Raw genomic sequence first — 23,790 nt, 5'->3', positions numbered from 1 at the left:
ATCAGTATATGTGCGCCTGCTCTACCCACTGAGCCAACCCGGCCACAAAAAAAAAAAAGTATCATCTTATCGAATTACTATGATCCGTTTTGCTCCTGGGAGTACAGTGTAAGAAAGTGATCTGATCTATACTAACCTACAAATATCAGCAGATTGAAATATTACTAAAGCTTTTAAAAATGCAGAATCTGATTTCTACCTTTATCTTCATAAAGAAAGACCTAAGGTCCAAAGCCCAATTCTGGGCCTTTTGAAGGGGTCATACACAAGGTAAGTTTAACAGACCTACCTGGTGGACATGCATCTCCTCCACCGTACTGCATCAGTACGGCCTGCTCGTCATGTTTGAAGTCCATCGTCATGGCCTTGCTGATGCCAAATGATGAGGCTGACTTGTCTGAACCAGAACCAGACACCCGGCAAACCGTGCTCTTTTTACAGGCCGGCTCTGCCACTGAGCCGCAGACGTTGATGTGGTAGATGCTGGAGCCCGTCAGTACCTGACATACAGAGTATTAACGTTATTACAATTTTTAACTGGTATAACCCAGAGTCTGCAGCACCATGAAGTAAATAACCTAACAACTGAATACCTTCACAGAAAAGAATATTACAGCTATAGTGAAATGTAAAACAAACCATATAAAACAAAACAATATTAACAAGATGAAGGGAACTTTCGTGTACACCTTTAATCAAAGGTATGTATGGGCAGTGGTGGCCTAAAGGTTAGAGAAGCGAGCTTGTGACCGGGAGGTTCAATCCCCAGACCGACCGGATAAATCTGGGTGGGGGGGAGTGAAAGAGCAGCTCTTGTCCCTCCGTCATTACCACCACTGAGGTGCCCTTGAGCAAGGCCCTTAGCTCCAGTGGAGCTGCTCAGTGGCCAGCAGATCAGACTGTGGTTGTACTAGGCAGGTTCCAGGTATGAATGTGTAACTGTGTAAATTTGACAGATCGTTGTTGCAAATGAGAATTTGTTCGAAATCAGCTTACCTGGTTAAATAAAAATAAAAAAATCTTGGTGGACAGACAACAAGCCTATGAGCTCACCTGGACGTCACCAGAGAGGGTGGACAGGTCAAAGGTGTACTGGAGCTGGGAGTCTGTGAGCTGGCAACCGCTGGTGTTTGTGTGGGTGGCATCTGAACAGACTATAGGGGTCGCCCACTCAAACAAATAGACACATTCCTGCAGCTTCAGCATTTGTGGAGAGCCCTGGATAAAGATATAAAAAGATCACTGCTTTCAAAAGGGTGAACAAAATCCTCAGAGAAGTAAAGTCACAGTGCATGTGTAGTATCCGTATCATAAAAGTCAAATATGAAAGTGGTGACTGACCAGCTCCAGGCCTCTCTGGCAGGTAAAGATGATGGTCGAAGTGTAGTTCTGTGCGGGATCTGCCGCACACTTGGTGGAGCTGCTGTAAGTGATGGACACTTCCCCTGTTGCATTATTGATCTCAGGGCCGCTGGTAGTTCGCCCAATATCCTTTAAGTGACAAGAAGACAGAGAATTAAAAGGGAGAAAATGGTGGAGGCAAAACTATTGAAAATAGACAGTAAGAACAGATCAAACTTAAGAGACAGGACAAAAAGGATCATCATAATCATCATACAAAAAACAGAAGTACGGCCTTGCGTTAGTATGCCTCCGCCAACCAGTCAAGCTGCTGTTTACATTGATGTCTGTCCAGACTCATAATATATGTCGTGAAGACTTTGAAGGAATATAATAAAAGGTATTAAGTGTATTTTGGGGCGCAACATGGATGCTACGTGGATGATATCATAAAGTGCATTTTCCCCAAGTGTTAAACATTTATTTGGTTAAGATCTTGGAATTAAATTATTTAGTTTTTTTTGTGATTTTGTTTATGTCATGGCATTAAATGTATTCTGTGGTACAAAAAAGAATACCCCATTGTGCATTTTCAACACATTATTTTGAGCAAGCAAAACATATTTCCTGTGTGATAATAATACCTGGAACAACATCAAGATGTCAACCAAAAACTAGTCACTATAATAGTCTGTTGTCCTGTTGCAATCTGACCTTTTAACATGCTGTCAGTCCAAAGTCAGTGCTCTGGTTTTTGATAATAAAGGCATCAAACCACATGAAAGTGAGGTCCAAGTAAATTGTCCTTTATTTACCTTGTATGGAAAGAGTGTGAAGGAGAATGTGTGTTAGTCTGTGCTTGTGAGCGTCTTACCACAGGAGGTCCATTATCAGGATCTATACAGACGGCAGCTCCAGCGGGGCAGGTGACCCCGGGGATGGGGTTTAGAGGCTGACAGATGTTGATGTAGAAGTCTGGAGATCCGTCACTTAGGTCCACTGTCTCGTCTGAAAAGAGGGTAGAAACAGGAACATCGAAACAGTGAATCTGGATGAATGTTGAGCCCGATAAATGATGCATATTGTACTTCATTTGCATGCAAAAATCTCAAGAAGTCTGATATCTGTATCTGAGTGTTTATGAAACCCACTGACCTGTTGCTGTGTAGTATCCACTGACATGAATCAGAGGAGTCAAGTCAATAAGAGCAGAGCCGTTCTGGACTGAACACTTTACCTGAAAAGTAATTAAATAAAAAGGACAAAAATAAATCTCAGTGGTACATCCTTGAAGTGTTTTATGAATGAACAGTAACAGTAGATGGGCAAAGCTAGAAAGCCAAAGTTGAAGCTGAGGAATTCAACCATTTTATTATATATACAATGGCTGTAGAAACTTTTCTTTGAATATTTTCTTCTTTTGATCCTCTTGAGTTTTAGGAAATTTTCTGTGTGAGTCCGAGACAATCCGGTGCTTTCTAAAGCACCACATAAATAAATGCTACATTCCTGTCTCCTTTGATTATGGTTGACCAGCAGAGTACACTCAACTGGAATTCAATTTGCTCTTTGAAATGGCCAATTTGGTGCTAATTTGCAAAGGAATGCTCCATATTTTCCACTTCACTATGTGGGAATAACTTCAAAATATAAAAGTTCTTTACAGTATCCTATTTTCTGTTGTGAAAAGTCAATATCACCACAACAAAAGTGGAGATAATAACAACGGTACGACTTTGTTCAGATGCACGTGTCATTCATCTTTTCTCACTATGCAGACATGTTTTGACAAAAAATTTGAGGCAGTTATCTTGTGATGTTGAGGTAGTTATATCACAGGACACACTTGCAAACACATGCATAACTTAACATACATCTGATTTAAATTACCAACGAAAGCACATTGCTTTTGTTATTTCTTCGCTGTGTTGGATGGAACGACCTTCTCTATCCAAAAGTTTCCCAACATTTTAATTTGGTTTACTTTATGAAACAGGCCGAGCATATTCCGACTCATCATAACGTACACAGACATACTTACTGGCTGTTCGCAGACCAGGTGTGTGTGGAAAGAGAAGAAGTGTGTGCAAGTGTTATCGTCGGTGTCGATGAGAACAGGCTCTGAAGGGGCCGAGCCCATGTCAGGTGGCCTGTACAAACACAATGTAAATACTCAGAACACAGCTAGATATTTCAGTGTTAACATGACAGATACATTACGGGTGTTTTGCAAAAAGGATCATCAAACATTTCAAGCAGCTGACAGCTGAAATAATTGTCAAAATAATAAATACATTAAAAAAATAAAATGTAACCATCAAAGCTATAGTGCGTAGTTTCTGTCTCCCCCATGAGGAATTCTAAGTAATGACAGCAAAGCTGTCAGCGCATCCACACGATACAAGCCTTCTGTGATCGCGCTGCTTTTCTGAAGCACATGGATAGTGTTTGTGTGATTACTCTTACTGCCTGAGGCCAAAAAGGAAAACGGTTATACAAAAAAAAAAAAAACTAAAGGAGAAAAGGGCACAGGAGAAGTTGGAAGTACCTGCAGATGAAGTTGATGATGGTGTTGTGTTTAAGGTCGGGGTTTGCTGGGCAGGAACTTCCTCCTTCGTACGTCAGCTCCAGAACGTGATCCTTGTATGAGAGTTTGCTGCTCACCTGCCCGCCGTTCACCGCAGTCGTGGCATTCTTAATACACACAGCTACAACACAATATGCATATATTTTAGAATTTTAACTGCACAAATATAGTTGTATTTAAAAATATACATTAATTATTCTTTTAGGTAGATCACAGTAGTTTAAGATGCCTTTCTATACATTTAAATACAAATAAGGTTGTATTTTTGGCCCTTTTTCTTTGTCCGTTTGTTAGTTATTATGTCTCACAGAATTCTGCAATATTGGTGGAAGGTTCGGCAATGGAGCCAATGAGCAAGTGATTAGATTCACATTCAACTGAGAATACTGGATTTATTTTTTTTTTTAAATAATTTTTCAACTGCAAAAAAAAAGAAAATCCAAATGTTATACATTTTTGCCATTTTCTCTTCATCTGCTGCACTCACTTTAATAAAAAAGAAATCTGGCACATGCATCCCATATTTGTCTATCAACTGAAATTTTTATGAAGGTTAAACATTCCTAAACATTCTTATAATTCTAATTTACAAATTCAGACATATTTTGCAGCCTTGGCCGCGTTATGTGTTCCCCTTAATAATAATAATAATAATGTTTATTTGATATAGCACCTTTTACAGACACAGAAGTCACAAAGTGCTTCACATGATAAACATTTGTAAAAAATACAGTAAGATCCAAAAGAAAAAAAGCAAGGAGAAAATAATTGAAAGACCAATGAAAATCATTTAAAAGATTAAAACCCAAAACCCAAAGTTACAAACATGAGTCAAAAGCGAATTTAAACAAGTGTGTCTTCAGCTGCTTTTTAAAAGCTTCAACAGAGACTGCAGAACGTAAGACAATAGGAAGGGCGTTCCACAGGTTTGGAGAGTTTTTAAGCGAGTGCGTGGGACCACCAGTAATCCCTGGTTAGAAGACCAGAGGGACCTGTTAGTAGTGTACGGATGGAGCAGGTCCGAGATATAAACAGGTGCCTGACCATGCAAAGCTTTATAAGTCGAACAAGAACTTTAAATTGGATCCTGAACTTGATCGGAAGCCAATGTAATGAGTATAAAATAGGAGTGATGTACGACATCCTGCTGGACCTGGTCGTGCGGGTCAGTGATTTAATATGTTGATCAAAATACATGTTATGATCAAATAGAACACTAAGATTTCTCAGTTTGGACTGTACTGCTGAAGAAAGGGACCCCAAAAGCTGAATAACCTTGGAAGCTGTGGTGCTCCTTAGTGCCTTCCAGTTTCCTGTGCAATACCTACTACAGTCCAGGTAAAAGAGCAGTCAATAATTTGAGAAGTACTGGAATTTCAGGCCTCCTACATAATATTTAACGGTTAACAGTGGTGACGCATGTCCTCAGTGTTACATAAACCACACAAATATGTAAGCTAGAACAAACAGCAACCTGGAGAGAAATAAATGAATTTTTAATGGATCCCTCTCCTCTTTTGCTGTAAATCTCCACTTATTGGAATCCGCAAAGCTTATTTTTATGAGGAAATACAGCATAAAGTGTCTTTTTCACAAAGAATTGGCGTCTGTAGGAGATACAAAAGCTGAAGTCTTCTGAGGCTCCGTGTTCTTTCAGGCACTTTTTTCTCCGGTTAGAATGTTATTTTGTTTGGCATCTTAATTTTTTTTTTTTTTAATCATCAGTTCTGTACAAGTAAAATAAGGATTACACATTTTACATTAAAAATGCCCCAATGCAAATATCCTCTTCATGTTCAAAGAAAATGTCCATTGGATTTTAAAGAATATAAATTCACATATTTTTAAACATTTGTATTCCGATCAAATAACCAATAGTACTAATACTCTGAAAAAGAATTGAGCTGGAAGCTGCACCAACCAGTGAACAGGGGGTTAAGATAGTAATGTCACATCAGCTCTGACTGGTTAAAGGTGGATCTGATTGCAAAGTGATTTTTGTGTGTGCACACTGAAAATGCTTAAACGTAAACAAGTGACCTTTGGGCCTCTGAGTGACTGAAGAGAAATTTGGCTGCTGACTTTGCAAGTCTATCCTGTCCCGGCAACGATGCCTTTGTCAAGATATTTCTCACATTTTATCAAGAGGATATAAAGTACACACAGCAGAGTCATGCACATTTTCTGTTTCAGTTAATTGAAACATAATAAATTATAAGTCACTGGAAATACGTACCGGTTTCAGGGCTGCATCCAGCATTGGGAACGCTTCCACAGATGTTCATGCGGAACATCTTCCTGTGTTCCTCATGATCGTACACAGTGTAACCTCCTTCCTTTGTCAGGGTGTTGAGATCAAACAAATGACCTGGGGAGAGGAGGGTCGCAGTTTATAAAAAATACAAATTTATCGCTCTATTCATGTACATTGCATGAGAAGTTTTTTTTGTAAGTCTGTCATGCCATTTTTGCACTACTTTACATGTTTTGATCCAGTTTCTATTGTCACCAGACAGTAATGTGATAAGAACATACTATTAACATGTAAGTACATATTTACATGTACAATGTGTACAGAACTGCTGAATTATTTTGAATGCCTGACCTGTAGCAGGGTTGGTGACCATGCAGTTGTTGTGTTGGGTGCTGTTTAGAGGGCAGGCAGCAGCTGTTAACCAGAGGAAGTTGTACACACAGTCCTCAATGGCTGAGATCAGAGTAGGCCGGGAGTCCTGGATGGGAGATAGAAACACACGTTTATCATTTGTCTAATATCGCCCTGGTGTTCTTAACACAAGAAAACCTCAAAAACAGTGCATATGCTCAGTTATAGGTTAATTTATAACTGAGTCCCGTACTGGCAAGATGTTGACATACAACTGTTAAACAACTCTTCAGACTGTATGATATGTATATCGGTCCAACACGAACATATATACTGGATCATACGTAGAGTGCATCCCTCACCACTTTGTCTTTGTCACACTTGAAGCGGATGATGCTGCTCCTGTTGCGGCTTCCATCGGGACACGCCTGGCCGCTGGTGTACTGCAGCTTCAGAACATGTCTGTCCCATGTAGGACCAGACTCCACCTGCCCCAGACTCACATAGTCATCTCCAACCTTCACACAGGACGCCGCACTGGAGGGACACTTCCATGAACCTGTCACAAGGTGAGCAGGGGATTTGTTTGTCAAGTATGTAAAGGACAGTTTTAGATTTTCAAGAGTTGGACGCTACAGTATTACTGAATAAAGAACACAAGTGCACGAGCATGCACACTGACCTCCCTGCTGCACCAGTGACCTGCAGACGTTGATGTAAAAACGTGTCTTCGTGTCCCCCGTATAGTGCTCCACCTCCCAGTTTCGAGAGTTCATAGCCAGAGGGGAGAGGTCGTACGAGTGGCCCTGGTCATCACTGAGGACAGACATACAGAGGGTGAACATACCGTATCATATCTGTTCAAAATCGGTGTTATAGTTATACCTGACCTGTTTCTGTTAATGTGTAACAAAACACTTTCTCTTTCTCACTTGAGGAGATGAGCAGAATTAACTTCTAATCAAATCAAATCTAGGAATCGTTTATTTTAACAGAACACTGTCAAACATCTTTGCTCCAGGATTTCTTTCTTTAGTGGATGGAAAAGATTAAAAACTTCCCTTTAGGATGTCAACTGTCACACATGCATGTAAAAAAATGGGGAGATCTGTGGCCTCTGATTAAAGCCTATTAATTGACTCAATTTTGTATGCTGTAGATATTTCCACATTTAAAAAGAAACAGCATATCTGTGACTAAAATATAAAAACAAACAATCCACTTTTAATTAACCAATGAATTTCCCACATAGCAAATTAGATTTAATTATGATGTCAGGCCTGATACCAAAGACATATTAATAATATCAAATCAATTGTTGCTGCTGGCAACCTGTCTTCAACCCATTACTTCTACTGTTGCGGTCTAAAATTACCTGATTAATTTAGGTAATAAATTTGAGCTATTCTGCGTAATGCTAGCTTACTAGTTCAGACCAATTACCTAGTATAAAGCTTTAAGTAAAAATCTGAAGTACACTTAAAGGAAAAGAGTTCAAGGAAATAAGAAACACCTGGATGAGAGGTGAGCATAAAAAAGAGAGGAAGGAAAAAGGAAAAAAGGAAGGTGACATGTGGAAGGTGGTAGTGGGTTGTTACTTGTAGGAGCAGCTGCTGGTTTTGACTGGGATGCAGGCCAGAGCAGTGGGCCATCTGAACAGGTAGGTACAGTCTGGAGTCTCCTTGATGAACTCTGGCGTTCCCTTAACAAGTGAGTCAAAAACAACACACACAATTAGTCACCATAGCAGACTCCCCATTTCCCTGAAGCTGTCTTGTTTACATGTCCAGAACCCCAGCCACTGAACACATTACTCCACTCCTCAAACAACTGCACTGGCTCTCTGTCCAATACCGTATTGACTTTAAGATTCTTCTTCTCACCTTCAAAGCCCTCCATAATCTCGCTTCTCCATACCTCTCTGAACTCCTTCAGCCCTACGCACCCCGAACTCTCCGATCCTCCTCTTCCTCACTGCTTTCCACTCCTGCCCGCCTGTCCACAATGTGGTTTACAGCCTTCAGCCATTCTGCCCCTCGCCTATGGAACTCCCTCCCACTATCCATCCGTACCATAGAGTCTCTACCCACCTTTAAAACCTCCTCAAAACCCACCTAATCCGAAAGGCCCACCCCACATGGCTGCACTCTCCATCAAAATCATGGATAGATTGCTTTCTTTTAATTTTCTATCTCAATCTTTTAAATGTGTTTGTTTTAATTTAATTATATTTGCCTTTTTAACTGTATTTTTGCTTGTTTTAACTGTAAGGTGTCCTTGAGTGCTATGAAAGGTGCCCATAAATAAAAAGTATTATTATTATTATTATTATTATTATTATTATTATTATTATTATTATTATTATTATTATTATTATTATTATTATTATTATTATGATGTTTTGTCTGGTTAGTTATTACCAATAAACACATCCAACATCTCCAGGGCATAAATGCTCAGAAAGCAACACTGATAAAAAGATTTGGATCTGCTGGAATGTCTATTTTATTTTAAAATTATTTTTTCAATTTCAAAGCAAACAAAACAAACACTCATGTTTGTCAATCAAAAACATTTCAGTATATAGCCCTATGAGCAAATTTCTCTAGAAGTCTAAGTCACCAATCAACATTGGCAGAATTTACTGCGTTGTCATGTTTCATTTTTTTAGTAAGTACAACTCATTGTATGATAAGAGCTGTGGGATCAGCTGGTTTTCTGTATTTGTGTGTATGTGTGAAACTCACAGGATCCCTGTCAGGGTGGCAGGAGAAGTAGATCTCGGTGGATCTATTGTATATCTTGTGACAGACCTCTCCATTAGTGTAGTTCAGGATGAGCTGGTCTCCCACGTAACTCAGAACCTGGCTTGCCATTCCTGCACACTCACAAGAATAATGACACAAATTAATACAGACAATACAAATATCAGAATATTCAAGCTGGTTTTGGTTGGTCTTCCGTACCTGCAATCTTGTGGGTTTCTCCCTTCACCTGGCAGGAAGAGACAGATGCATTGCCTGTGTCTTTGTGGGTGCAGATGCCTCTCTTGAGTCCCCCGCACACCGACAGGTGGTAGATATAGGCATCACTGTGGACGGGGTAATCTTGACCCTTCAGAGAGCTCAGGTTAAACTCAAAGCCACTCTTGGGGTCACGAACACGGCAGTTATCACCTGGGAGGAGGACCAAAGAGGCATGGCATAATAACACTGTCCTCCTATTAAAACTTTATTATGGCCTCTGATATGATGGATGATGGGATATGACCACTGCTGTTTGAGGAGATTGTCAGCACAAATTATCCAAAAGCAGCAGTTTTAATCTTAAAATACTGGAATCCACAATTCTCATCACTGCGTTTTTTTGTGCGTTTTTTTTACCTTGAGACTTCCTGATGGGGCAGGCCTCAGATGTCCTCCAGATAAAGACATATTCACAACCATCTTTACGGTCAAACATGGGGGAGCCCTAGATATACACAGACACACATACACAAACAAATTAAAGCGACAGATAATCAATGATTACTCAGTTTAGTTGCATGTCTTGTTCTCATGGACTATGCAAATAGTCAATTTAAGAGAAAATGTAACTAAATGTGGGTAAAATTAGAGTTGAATTTGAAAATTAAGGTAATAACATAAGACAAGATAGAAATGTATTCATCCGCATGAAAATTGTTGTGCAGCAGTCACAGTACAAACATTAGAAGTGGGTGGTCACAGTGGGAGCTCAAAAGCGTGATGTATGCTTCTGCAGAGGCTCCAAGTAGAGCTTACACAGTAGCCTATGTAAGTGGCCTGAAGTTTATACTTGAACATTGGTGTGTGTTCGTCAATCTCTTTAACAGAATAGCAGGGCCGGCATGTGTGTGCGTGTGGGGAGTGTGTGGTAGAGACAGGATTGGCTTCGGAGCGAGTACAGACTCTAGAGTCATAGTGAGAGAAAACATGTTGTGCTTTCTGACCACAGTCGGAAAGCTGTAGCTGGAAAAACTAACCCTCTCCTTGATTTCATGTTGTTTATGGAGAAGGAGACCCAGGAAATGAGTAGGGGTAAATGCAACGCAACCTATCCCCGGCCAAGCGGACCAGCCACAGTTGTTGCGGTCTGCGTCGCCGTGATGTGTAGTTACATTTTTTGAGAGGCGCACGTCAGGCTACGGCGTAGGGTCTGTACCTACATACGCACCCATGGCGTTGATATAACGTAGAAGCATAAATTGGCCTTAATACTCACTGGGTTGTCATCACACTGCAAGATGATGCGCGTTGAGTAGCGCGATTCGGAACCACACTGGTCTCCGTTCTGGTACACGATGCTGATGGAGCCATCCTCTGCCACCTGCGGTCTGGACTGGATGTAACCCAGGTTGTAACTCTTCCCATCAATCACACCACAAGCACCCAAAGGACCCACTGGAGAGAAGAAACAATATTTAACTACATTCTGACAGGAGGAATTCCCTTCAAAATTGCCATCTGACTTTGTAATTATTTTATTGCAAAGTGTTAAAATCGTTAAAACCTACTATGATTCCTAATCTTAGGAGCCTTGAAACATTAAATTGGATTGCAATAGTAAAGGTTAGGGCTGACCTTTCAGCATATGGAAAGAGTATGCAAAATCACCAATAAAATGATAAAACTGATGCTTAGTGCAGCAGTAAACAGTTCCATTGGTATCCTTTACATAAGCCAAAGCTCTACAAATGTGAATAGGGCTGAAACTTTTGATTCATCTTCCAATTGTTGTCTTGATTAAGTGTTCAATTGGCCATTCTGACTTCCCTTGGCCCAAAGTGATAAAATTCCTAGTTTTATCTCATATGATAACATCAAGCAGAAATACCTCATATTTGAGAAACAAATGTTTGGCATTTTTGCTTGAAAAAAAGACGAATTCATTCCCAAAATATCTGTCGATTTATTTTATTTCAATTTGACTAATCAATCAATTAAATAAATCGACTGACCATTACAGCTCTACATGCGTAAAACTAAATAAAAACTCTTACTCCCTCTCGGTTTAATATTTTATCATATTTATTTTATCAAAACACCCACATCAGTCTAAACCTCGTATTTACTCTATGTGTAGGTGGATTGGGTGATCAATATGGACGAGCATACTGACCTGGACAGTTGTTCAGAGGAGGAAGAGGTTCGCAGACATTGATGTAAAAGCTGCGTGATTTGACAGCATCTGTATCTACGGCGATCCAGGGGCTGTCCTCTCCATCCCGGATCAGGTGACTCAGGTCGTACTCATTACCATGGGAATCTAGAGGTAACAGAAAAGTATATTTAGACTCACAAGAAGGAGAAGTGTATAACGTTCTTGAGTTAAGCCAGTACATTGATATTTACTGTAGGTTTAATTCTGTTTGTGTGTGTCCATACCAATGATCTGGCAGTCAACTGGAGCAGGCATGCAGGCCAGAGCAGTGGAGAACTCAAAGAAGACGTTGTGGACCACGTGCTGAGGTAAAGAACTCAAGTCCTCACGAAGCAGTTTTAATGAGCCAGGGTGAGAGTTTGGATCACACACAAAATTAATGGTGAAGGTGTCCCGAGTTGCTGATACAGAGGGAAAAGGATATAAAGTACAGTGTCAAGAAAATTTTAACTGTAAATTTACTGTAAACACGGTACAGCTGATCAGAGTTAAGTGAACCAGTGAACATAAAATCATGATATTCTCAGTTACTGTAAAGAAGTACCTGTGGGCTCATCCAGGGTTCCCTTATACGTTAGTGTGAGAAGTCCATCGGTGGAGTACTGGAGGGTCTTCTCCACCCCCACTGGGCTGGAGGGATGCCCTTCTTCCAGCTCACAGCCAGCCATGCCCTGACCACATTCCGCCACGTCTGAGCAGATGTTCACCTACAGGGTGGTGAATTGAAGAGATTATGATTTTGTTAAATTCTGAAATATCATGATTTGGAAAAAAAAAACTACGTGAAAAAGACATAATCCTTGCTTAAATCTAAAAAAAAAAAAAATGTCATTAATGGCCACTGAATTAATTTATCATCAGTCTTAACATTTTTTTTTAAACTTATTATTTTAGATCATGAGTCAAATAAACTATTTGTTGATCAAAAGTATATTCATCAGCAACTATGCTGATAATTGATTAATTGTTAAAGTCATTTTTCAAGTCAAACGGAAAACATTTCCTAAAATGTAAATATCTATGCCTCGTCTTACATTATAGTAAATATTATTTACAGCGACCGATTTGAAGACGCAGAGGCAAACTGTGATGAGAATTTTTGACTATTCTAAAACATTTTATAGATGAAACAAATAATCGAAAGATGAATGTATAATTCTAATAATTGTTGGTTGGTTTTTATATATATATATATATATATATATATATATATAATTATTATACATACAATTTGTATTTATAAAATATTAAAAAAGTCTAAATTAAAACCCACACTGGTGCGAGTACATCTGGCTGCAACACAGACTATATCAGAGCTGTATAAAAAGCTGCATGCGTGAACATGAACGCATCGTTGGCTACACCACACAAATACACTCACCTAAAGGATTATTAGGAACACCATACTAAGACCGTGTTTGACCCCCTTTCGCCTTCAGAACTGCCTTAATTCTTTGTGTCATTGATTCAACAAGGTGCTGGAAGCATTCTTTAGAAATGTTGGCCCATATTGATAGGATAGCATCCCTCACACCATTACACCACCACCACCAGCCTGCACAGTGGTAACAAGGCATGACAGATCCATGATCTCATTCTGTTTACACCAAATTCTGACTGCCATCTAAATGTCTCAACAGAAATCGGGACTCATCAGACCAGGCAACATTTTTCCAGTCTTCAACTGTCCAATTTTGGTGAGCTCGTGCAAATAGTAGCCTCATTTTCCTATTTTTAGTGGAGATGAGTGGTACCCAGTGGGGTCTTCTGCTGGTGCAGCCCATCCGCCTCACGGTTGTGCGTGTTGTGGCTTCACAAATGCTTTGCTGCATACCTTCGGTTGTAACGAGTGGTTATTTGAGTCAAAGTTGATCTTCTATCAGCTTGAATCAGTCGGCCCAATCTCCTCTGACTTTTGGCATCAACAAGACATTTTCGCCCCCCAGCTGCAGCATACTGGGTGTTTTTCCTTTTTCAGACCATTCTTTGTAAACCCTAGAAATGGTTGTGTGTGAAAACCCCAGTAACTGAGCAGATTGGGAAATACTCAAACCAGCCCGTCTGGCACCAACAACCATGCCACGCTCAAAGTTGCTTAGATCACCTTTCTTTCTCATTCTGACATTCAGTTTGGAGTTCAGGAGATTGTCTTGACCAGGACCACACCCGTAAATGCATTGAAGCAGCTGCCATGTGATTGGTTGATTAGATAATTGCATTAACGAGAAATCTAACAGGTGTTCCTAATAATCCTTTAGGTGAGTGTACATTCAAACAACGCATGACAGCTACATTTGATGGACATTATTAATGGTTGGCTGTGCGGTGGCAGTGCTGTCACTGTGTCCGTCTTACCAGGAAGTCCTTGCCATTCGCATTTGTCTTGTACCCAGTCTTAGAAGCCAAAAGCTGAAGGTTGAACTCAAAGCCAGTGTTGGGGTCCACCACAGAGCAGCTCTGAGACACAAAGACATGTTCGACATGTTTATTATCTTTACAAACTCATTTTTTATTATCATAATCATATACATTTTTCCGCGTAACATCTTTTCTAATTGTTGTCTTATCAGTGTGAATACATACATTAAACACAGGATATGAATATGTTGTAATATAGCTGAACTCACATTGTCATTCTCTGTGGTTTTGATGGCACAGGCTGCCCTTGTCTCCCACATGAAGTTGGCAGTACAGTTCTGGTATATCAGGAACCGCGGCCCCATTGACTGCACAGTGTGGAACACAAAACAGAGTCACATATCGGACACATGCAAAGCGTTAACAAGCCACGCTCCAATTTACTGTATAAACTGCACCGACTCACCAAAGTTCCTTTGGAGCAGACCAGGTGGATGCGTGTTGTGTATGTGAGCTTCTGGCCGTCTGATATGCAGACAGAGCCGTCTGTGAACTCCAGCAGCAGGCGGCCTCGCTCCTCAATGATCGGCCCTCGCTTGGAAATACCCATGTTGCTGACTGATACAACCTCCTTTGGAGAGCCCTGAGGACAGAGGAGAGGAAAGGGCTTCTAAAACTCATCTCAAGTGTTATGTACCGTTGACCGGCTATTACATTTGTTGCCCGTCAATAATGAATTTGGGCGGGCGCATGAAACTTTGTACAGAAGCCCTGAGAGGCAAGTGAGAAAAGTCGGATCGATCTATAGTTTTCTCTCCTGTGTTTAAGACTTAAGAGCAGGTGACAAGGGTTGAAATGGCAGGAATATTTTTACAATTCATTTATACTTTCTATTTTTCATCAAAAAAAGTTTGGGCAAGTGAAATTGTTGTTTGTTTGTCAGGATAATGTTTCTGGTGCGTTTGTTGCTGTAATAATCATTTGTGCACCACTCCTCCAAGTTCTAGTGGCGATTAAATTATATTTCTAACCAAAAGAAAGACATGACAGTAATGTTACATAACTTCCTAACGCACAATATATGTACATTGTGTTTTAGAAGAAAACATGAATGATTTTAGCCTTATTTAGATGGATGGATGGATTTGTGGTGCACTTTAGCCTCTTGTGGCCAAAATGAGAATTACAACAACAAAAAGAAAAATTCTGACAAAAACATTTTTCCACAGAAAAACAAAACGATCCTGTAAGAAGATCCTGGCAAACCATTTTTTTTTTTTTTTTTATCAACTGTTTTTAAGGAATAGACAAAGGACCACCTTTTTCTTCTTTTCTTCTCATTTGCCTCTCAGGGCTCCTGTAACTTTGCCATTTTGAAAAGTGCACTAACCAAGATTTTAATGTAATAAAAATAAAGTTTTATGAGGTTTAAAGTTACAATTCTGTTTTCACGTTGTGCTTCTATCCGTTACAGACCTGCTCAGATATGTACTTCATCTGGCAGATGGACGCATGGCGGTCGCAGCCTGGTACAGCGTTGACAGGCCTACATATGTTGATGTAGTACTTCTTCAGGTTCAAGGTCTCAGACAAATCCATGGCCTGCCAGTTGCTACCGGAGGTGGAGCGTGACAAGCTGAAGGCAAAAGAAGGTCAATAAGAAGGTGAGGAGGTTGGTAACAGTAATGTGACATGCTGGAAGGAATCTGTGCCTTCTTGTTTGTTTCTTTTTCTCCTGATTTTGTGAATCTATTTTTTCAATTGTGATTTTGTGTTATGTTGTTTAATGAAAAAAAAAAAAAAACATTGTGGTTGCTTGGTGAATGAACACAATATGCATCCATGCATTACCTGGATAAGTCGTACTGCTCAAGAGTGTCGGGATCTGTCACCAAACACTCATGAGGCCGTTCGGGACATGCGTAGGATGTATACCAGCGGAAGTTGTAAGTGTAATTGTCCTCGACCTGGATTCAAAATTAAGACAAGATTAAAATTACAGGTCAAACTGGTGATGTGCAAAAAATGCCTTGAATAAAAGCCAACAGAAGACCATAAAGAAAATGTCCAAAGGTGTAGACATATTTTGTACAAAATAAAAACAAATACCGTACCTGGAATTCGGGTTTTCCGGCTCCAGCTTCTGGGTCACACAGGAAGGAGATGAGTGTGGATCTGTGAGTATGTTCTTTGTTGTTGTACTTGGAGCCGTTGCTGTAGGTCAGCTGGATCAGGCCGTCGTAGTACGACAGACGGGAGTTTGCTTTCCCAAGATTCCACGAACTGAAGTCACAGACGGGCAAAGTCATCATATCATGAATGCAGTTATTGGGGTCAATTTACTTCACATTTATCTTTACTCATTTTACAGTATATACAGTATATATTAATGTTCAGAAACATACAGTATATTTCATTCATTTGACATGGTGCTCATAAGATTCCAACTTTCAGACCTCCTGGTTCAAAAGATTTCAGGCCTGATATCCTTGGGTTTTGGGTTATTTAATCCTTCCTTTCTCTCATCTGCCCAATGTCTCCAATTTCAATGAGACAAAGCCTAATACAGATGTAACATTTGGCATAAAAGTGAATATTCCTCTGCAAGTGCTCTTCAATAAACCCAACCACGGTAAACCTGATTGTGGGGGTAAGAAATTAAGGCCCTGTTTACACAAATACGCTCGTGGGTGAAAACCTAAAAATATTTTATCAGATGTGCCTTTCGTTTAGACGGCGACTGCGTTTTTGGGGCTTAAAAACACAAAAAAGTGAAACCACCCTCCGGAGTAGAAATCTTAAAAACACTCCACCGTCGCATTCCCCATTTAAAGGGTAAAAACACACTGTGTGAATGTGTGTGGTGTGTGTGTGTGTGTGTGTGTGTGTGTGCTGCGTGTGTGTGTGTGTGTGTGTGCCGTGTGTGTGTGTGTGTGCGCCGTGCGTGTGTGTGCTGCGTGTGTGTGTGTGTGCATGCCGTGTGTGTGTGTACCGCACACGCGTGTGCATGTGTGTGTGTGTGTGTGTATTGTTTGGAGCAATAACTCCACCTCCTCATCTGTCCAGACAAAATTGTCAGCTTTTGTTGTTTGTTCGCTTCGCGCTACTAGGGAGAGAAGTAGAAGGAAGGTGGTGTTGTGTGGCAGTGCTTCACACTACCACCTAGCCACCTGGTGTGCATACTACATTGAATTTCACTCACTTTTACGTCACCATATTAAGCGACTTTGAGTTCATGAAAAGCACTATATAAATTCAATGTATTATTATTATTATTATTATATGCACGCAGATTTACCCCCCAAAAACGCTCGTCTAAATGCGGAATAAAAAGTGAGAACGCAACGCCTGCCCTTTCTCTTCAGATCGTTTCCGTCTAAACATAGCCTAAGTACAAATTTTAAGTCATCAAAAAGTCATATATAGAAATGATGCATCTGATTCACACAAAACGTGGTACATCTTTTCATATTTCCACTGCAAATTTAACAACTGAGATTCACTACAATGGGATTTAGCAGTAATTAAAACTAGACAAAATTGGATTTTCCATAACTAAGAACACATAAAAAGGGACACTGATGCACTTAATGCTTTTTAAATCCTAGAAAAACATAGAAAAACAAACCAAAATGGCTACCCGTGGCAACTACAACAGTTTTTTTTTCATGTACATTATGAATACTTCTGGAGAGAATCTACTGACTGGTGATATTCTGTGATGACACTTTTAATAATATGGTTGTTGTGACTGTGCGGCCTTGCTTGCTTCATGCCTTCCTTTCTTACCTCTTTTCCACCTGGCATGCTCCGGACTCTTTAGGACAGCTGCCAATTTTGACGGTACCACAGACGTTGATGTAGTAGTTATAGTGGTCGCTGGTCAGATTGTAGAAGCCACCTTCGGCTTTGGAGAGAGGCGACAAGTCGAAAGAGAACCCTGTTGAGCAACAGAGGCCAGTAAGAGACGGTCAAAGAAGGAAACTCTGATCAGCTCTGTCAAACAGTACAGAACTGGAAACAAAATGGGACTGATCATGCAACAACTGCTAGATGGCAGCACAAGTAGCCTCTTTAATGATTCACGTGTAACAACTCTCATGTGACATAAAGGTGTGACCTAGAGAGATTAAAATGCCTGGAACTCACCACCAGGTGGTGGAGTTGAGTGGTGAAACATCCTCATAGCAAGTAGAGTATAATGCAAGTTTTTAAAAACACAATAGGAATTATAGATTTGAGCAAACAAAGGGGCACATGTTTTGGCATTTTGTATCCCCCGAATGTAAATTCTGTTAGAGAGTAGAGCACAATCAGGTTGAATTTGACCTGTCAGACCGTGGCAAAGTAACACCAGGCTACTCCCACTGTGGTCTATGAGCTTTTCAACTGTCAAAATGATATGAGGTAATTAGCCGGATGTGAGTGTGTCCTGTTGACGTTTGGTTACCAAAAAGTGTTAATAGAAGTAAAGCTGAAACAATAACTTCATTAATCCATCAGCTCAAAGGTTTCTAATCTTCTCTGTTTTATATGACAGTAAATTCAATATATTTGGGTTTTGGACTGCTGGTCGGATTATACCAGACAGTTGATGTCACCTTGAGCTTTAGGGATGGGGGGGAAAATCTGTCTTTCTATAGACTAAACTATAATAATTGTTAGTTGTAGCCTTAAATAAAAATAACCTCTCCCTGCGTGCTCTTAAGACTGAACTGGCAGAGAGTAGAGATTTATTTTGTGCTGAAACATATTCCCCATTAATCCCGTTGCTTCTTTCTCATCTTAAAGTAAAATATTGACCAGTCTTAAACCACGTTGATCAAACTTGTGTGTTTATGCGCGTCGTACCAGCCTGAGGATCCTCCACCTTGCAGTCGTCTCCCTCAATCTTCGAGAGGACGCAGGCGGCAGCTGTGTACCACTCCAACTCGTAAACACACCCGTCAGACGAAACGCTACGAAGGACAGGAGCACTCTCCAGATCTCCTGCAAAGAAGGCAAGAAGAAGAAAAGTGAAGGAGGAGACAACAACATCACAACCAAACAGAAACTAGAGAAAAAATATATATTTATAAGGTCCAATGTGTGGGAATTTCTCCCATCTAGCGTTGTGATCATATATCGCAATCAACTCTCTCGCACCACGCAGTTCAAAGTATGTAATACAGCTACGGTAGCCTTCACGCTTTTTTCTGATGACGCTGGTCTCTTGCTCTTTTCAATATCCTTTTTCTGGGTGAAGAAGAAGACTCCTGTTCCCGAAATTTGGATTTTGAGTATGTGTGGTCCTCCATGTTTCCTTCTTTAAACTTGCCGGGGCTAGGAAGCGACATTATCCATTAGCAGCATTAGCAGCACCTGTGAGTTTATCATGTGACAGCGAAAACGCGAAAGGCGGAGCAGTATGTCCTGTATGTCCCTTACCGGCTAACGTATTTCAAGATGGCGCATGAATATGGAGCGTCTACCCCAGTTCATGCAAACGCAAATGAAAAATTTTAAGCCAAAAGGAATATTTGGAATTGATGGTGGTGGTAAATATTCATGAAAAAGGACAAGTTTGTGAACGGGCAACACAGATTTTGAGAATGAACTAAACACGTTACACACTGGACCTTTAATGACAACTCATATCTCTGTTTAACCTACCTGGTTTGCACTTGAGGGTCAGGATAGTTTGGATCCTCGTCTTTTTATTGATGCAAAAACTTCCATCAGTATACACCAGTCTGATGTCATTTCCTATTTTAGTCCTCTGGGGAGATGACAGGAAGCTGCCCAGACTGATGGGCCCATGATCCTTGTCTGTAGCAGAGAGACACAATCAATAAACTAAAGACTACAACTATTCCTGACAATCTCATGAATTTGGCAAAGTTTTTACAACTCCTTAATTTCCCTACACCCTTCTACCACTATGTTCTGAAATAGTCTCATATTTCATTAGTCTTTAGAACCCCCCCCCCGTCCTCGTGGAGACTCTCACCCACGGCACAGATGGAGGCATTCAGTGGGCAGCCGGCAGCAGCTCCTGTCTGGAGGACTTTGTGACAGACATTTAAGTAAAAACGGGAGTCCGGCTTTGGAGCTTTAGCATCCACCACCTCCCAGTTCCCACCGACATCTGACCCTGGAGCAACATACAGAGGCACAGAGGAAGGTCATGTTTCAGCAACAAATGTTTATTCACAACAGACAGAATGGAAAAATTGCTTTTTCAGAGACAAATGTTGACATTTAAACTCACCGGGGTATCTTGTGAGGGGTGAAAGGTCGTAATGTTTGTGGTTATCTCTGACTCGACACAGTAGATCCTCCTTCTCCTTGACGCAGGCGAATGCCGTCTCCCAGTCAAAGTAGTAAGTGCAGTCTGTCTCCCCCGCAAAAACTGGAGTCCCATGCCCACTGTTAGCTGCAGAAAAATAAGGCAAACTGTGAATTAAGAATGAATTAAGATGAAGCAAAAATTTGTCCACCTGTCAGATTTTGAATAAATAAATGGGACAATCTGGCACCTAAACAAGGTAACAGTTTAAATGCATAAATCATTTAGTCAATTTAACTTGTTAAATGAAGCATTCTTTACGCTCAAGAACAAAGAGATTAAATGAATCATGTTTAATCTTCTTTTGAAACTTCTCTATCTTACATGCATTCTTGTTGCATTCAAAGTTGATGATGGTCATTCTCTGGAAGCCGGTAGAGCATCTGGTGCCATCTGGGTAGATTAGAGTCAGATCCCCGTCTGAATAACTAAAGATAAAAAAATAGGGGTTGGAATGTGTAAGAATTATGAACATGTTGATTTACTGGCAATGTTTAAGAAGTTCTACATGAAGTGTTCATGGATCATTTCTGGGACTGACATGCTATTTCTGTCATATGTCTGCTGTCATATCTGTCATATGAGCTAAAATATTGGAAAAAAGTTAACCCTGTGCAACGTAAAAATCGGGAATCATCATGCTCAATAGATAATTAGTAATCTGAAATTTGCATTGTGTCATTTTTTCATCTTGAGTATACGAGCAGCTTTCACAACACTGACACAAAAAGTTTAGCATTGCGGCAAACAGATTAAAGAAATTTAAAGCTGGTAGACAGTTAAATAGAATATTGTCACAATCAGTAAAGCAATCAGATAATAAGGTTCAGGTTTCAATATCTGAAAAGAAGGAACCGGGTTTTACAGTGTCTGAGGTCATCAGGTCAGATGTTGTTAGTGGTCCCCCGCACTCATTTTAAAACCAGAGGGGATCGATCTTTTCAGGTAGTGGCACTAGGGGTGCACCGATCCGATATTAAGATCGGTTATCGGCCCCGATATTGACAAAATAGCTGGATCGGGGATCGGAAAAATGAACAGATCCACGGGTGTCACATGCTGGAAGAGTTGAGTTAACCGTTAAGCAACATGGAGCGAGCCAAAGAGTCGGCTGTGTGGAGATATTTCACGCTTGCCACGCCAACAACTTCGCCGGCTGTTTGCGAGGCGTCTGCAAAGAAAATGTTTCGAGGGGCGGTGGTAGTACTGCAAAGTACGATACTACCAATTTAATCAAGCACATCCAAAAGCACCATGCGAATTCAATACATTAAATCTATGTCATTTCGTCTTAGTTAGGAAAGTAATGTTTAGTTAGGAAAGTCTGGTGCCTTTAGTCTCTTCCACATGGTGGAAGGAAGGTATAAGGTGGAAGGTATACAGTTTATTGTTAATTCAACAACGGTATCGGATCGGTATCGGGTTTCGACAGATACACAAAGCCCAGGCATCGGTATCGGTATTGGGACTGAAAAAGTCGGATCGGTGCATCCCTAAGTGGCACCTAGGCTGTGGAATGCACTGCCGCTCTCTTTGCGTTGTTTAAATGCCGTTGATTCTTTTAAAAAGCAGTTGAAGACTTGGCTATTCACACAGGCTTTTAGCTAGACAAGGGCTTTTATGGCATACATAGTATTTGTTAAACTGTAACTTTTTCTACTCACAGTGATAGGATCACCACAATCAAAAGGGAGCATTGATACTGACTGACTTCCTGGCTGATGAGCCTAAAACACGAGCAAACTGATTTGAAGCACTGACCAGCTGACTGACACATAAACACAGTCAAACATTACCGTAGTGTCTGGTTCTGAAATTTTCCAGCCACCTTCTTCGCGTCTCCAGTCTTCTTCACCTGGCAGGACGATACAAACGGCTCTTGGCCACATTCATCCGTAGTGATCTTTCCACACACGTTCAGGTAGTAGGTGTAGCTGTCATCCCCGTCACTGGACCCAGAGTGTGCATAGTACGGATGGTCTGTAGCTACACACACAAACAAAGAAATGGACATATTTATCTCATCATCATCATCATCATCATCATCATCTTCTCATTGTCTCAATGGACGTTAGATTAACTTAGACTGTTTACTTTATTATATATTTTACATTTTACTGTAAATATAACCACTACTACCAAAGACAGCTTTCAGAATATTGTAAAAAAAAACGTTTACAGATTCAACATTTCTAGCCCCGCCCACAACATTTGAGGTCGGGAAGTTCGGTCTGGACTTGATCTGTTGTGGAGCAACTATGCTCGAACTGGAGCTGTTCGGACCAATCAAATTGTCAGGGCGGGCTTTATACGATGATGGACAGATGATCAACAGTAACGTAATCAACCACGTCACCAAAGAGCGGTGGGGTTGAATTCGTTTACAACAAAGATGGCTGCTGCTGGAGAATTGAGATGTGTAGATTCCGCCATCGCGTCTGTTACAGAAGATATCGACAGCGCATTCATTTTAAAAGAAGAACAGAGAACCGCGATCACGTATGTATACACATTGCCACACCCGTCCGCATGACACGGAAACTGCCGCCTCTGCCTTGGCTCTGTCGAAGCCTGCCTTTGACTTCTGTGTCGTCTGTCTCCGTTGCTCTGATTGGTTGTAGGTCTATCCAATTGAGTGCTGAGGCATTTTCTTTCCTGGTTCGGTTGAAACACGCCCCATAATCACAGCCCAATGGAGCAGTATCAGACTCATACTCTGACTAGAATCTGAGTATGATGACATCAGGCTGCTTAATCTTGGCAAAAAGGCTAAAAAGAGTATTTCTCAAAATATAAAAAAAAAAAAAAAAAAATGAATATAGGCAAAGTCACTGACAGCAATCAGCTTCAGTATCCAACTTTAAACAATAATGTGTACAACTACTTGTATTACCACCAAAAGATAGTGATTCTAGTTATATAGTAAACTGTGGCATGCATCATGGCACACACAGATTGTGCATTAACTGTGACAACAATGAGCTTACAAAAAACGGGAAGGTCAGTCTAGTTTACTCATGAAGCTACTTCCTCTAACTGGAATAAAAAAAGCAGCACTATGAGCCAATAATTCTTGCAGGTTAAATGTGTAATCATGTTTGAGCTTTTTTTTTATTATTTAGAAATCACTGGTGGGGTTTCCAGTTTGTTAATATCATGCCTGTGGAACGAAGAAACACCTTCTTCTTTGCTTGTGTGTGTTCACTCTTGTAGGTTGTAAGAACCAGTTTAAGGAATAAGGACATGATTACAATTAAAAGGCATGCATTTTGGCTGCTCGTCACTTTCTTGAAGGTATAGTTTGGATCTTTTAAAGTGGGGTTGCATGACTTACTTCTCCATAGTCAGTGTATTATCTATATTGGTGGCTAAAATAAATTTAGCTGCTGC

At 40.5% G+C, this 23,790-nt stretch overlaps 1 protein-coding gene across 2 annotated transcripts in view; it reads right to left on the bottom strand.

Moving 5' to 3' along the window:
- igf2r (insulin-like growth factor 2 receptor) overlaps window positions 1-23,790 on the bottom strand; it is a 52,847-nt gene that overhangs the window by 10,899 nt on the left and 18,158 nt on the right. The window contains exons 9-40 of one of the 2 annotated variants that reach the window (XM_031313844.2): window positions 22,197-22,386; window positions 20,725-20,828; window positions 20,323-20,487; window positions 20,062-20,205; window positions 19,725-19,880; window positions 18,924-19,061; window positions 17,862-18,012; window positions 16,187-16,355; window positions 15,924-16,039; window positions 15,549-15,708; window positions 14,539-14,715; window positions 14,342-14,440; window positions 14,070-14,177; window positions 12,259-12,421; window positions 11,939-12,115; window positions 11,673-11,819; window positions 10,776-10,954; window positions 9,917-10,004; window positions 9,500-9,709; window positions 9,281-9,411; window positions 8,132-8,235; window positions 7,216-7,349; window positions 6,896-7,092; window positions 6,534-6,660; window positions 6,165-6,296; window positions 3,890-4,049; window positions 3,383-3,491; window positions 2,497-2,578; window positions 2,216-2,349; window positions 1,342-1,491; window positions 1,054-1,218; window positions 290-500 (exon numbers count right to left, since the gene is read on the bottom strand). In XM_031313844.2, the coding sequence (XP_031169704.1) occupies window positions 290-500; window positions 1,054-1,218; window positions 1,342-1,491; window positions 2,216-2,349; window positions 2,497-2,578; window positions 3,383-3,491; window positions 3,890-4,049; window positions 6,165-6,296; window positions 6,534-6,660; window positions 6,896-7,092; window positions 7,216-7,349; window positions 8,132-8,235; window positions 9,281-9,411; window positions 9,500-9,709; window positions 9,917-10,004; window positions 10,776-10,954; window positions 11,673-11,819; window positions 11,939-12,115; window positions 12,259-12,421; window positions 14,070-14,177; window positions 14,342-14,440; window positions 14,539-14,715; window positions 15,549-15,708; window positions 15,924-16,039; window positions 16,187-16,355; window positions 17,862-18,012; window positions 18,924-19,061; window positions 19,725-19,880; window positions 20,062-20,205; window positions 20,323-20,487; window positions 20,725-20,828; window positions 22,197-22,386 (4,677 nt within the window). The remainder of the gene's footprint in view (window positions 1-289; window positions 501-1,053; window positions 1,219-1,341; window positions 1,492-2,215; window positions 2,350-2,496; window positions 2,579-3,382; window positions 3,492-3,889; window positions 4,050-6,164; window positions 6,297-6,533; window positions 6,661-6,895; window positions 7,093-7,215; window positions 7,350-8,131; window positions 8,236-9,280; window positions 9,412-9,499; window positions 9,710-9,916; window positions 10,005-10,775; window positions 10,955-11,672; window positions 11,820-11,938; window positions 12,116-12,258; window positions 12,422-14,069; window positions 14,178-14,341; window positions 14,441-14,538; window positions 14,716-15,548; window positions 15,709-15,923; window positions 16,040-16,186; window positions 16,356-17,861; window positions 18,013-18,923; window positions 19,062-19,724; window positions 19,881-20,061; window positions 20,206-20,322; window positions 20,488-20,724; window positions 20,829-22,196; window positions 22,387-23,790) is intronic. The other variant, XM_031313843.2, reaches the window with a different exon arrangement.

Source organism: Sander lucioperca, chromosome 19 (assembly GCF_008315115.2).
Source record: "Sander lucioperca isolate FBNREF2018 chromosome 19, SLUC_FBN_1.2, whole genome shotgun sequence".
Classification (NCBI taxonomy): Eukaryota; Metazoa; Chordata; class Actinopteri; order Perciformes; family Percidae; genus Sander; species Sander lucioperca.
This window is presented reverse-complemented; position numbering and strand designations above follow the sequence as displayed.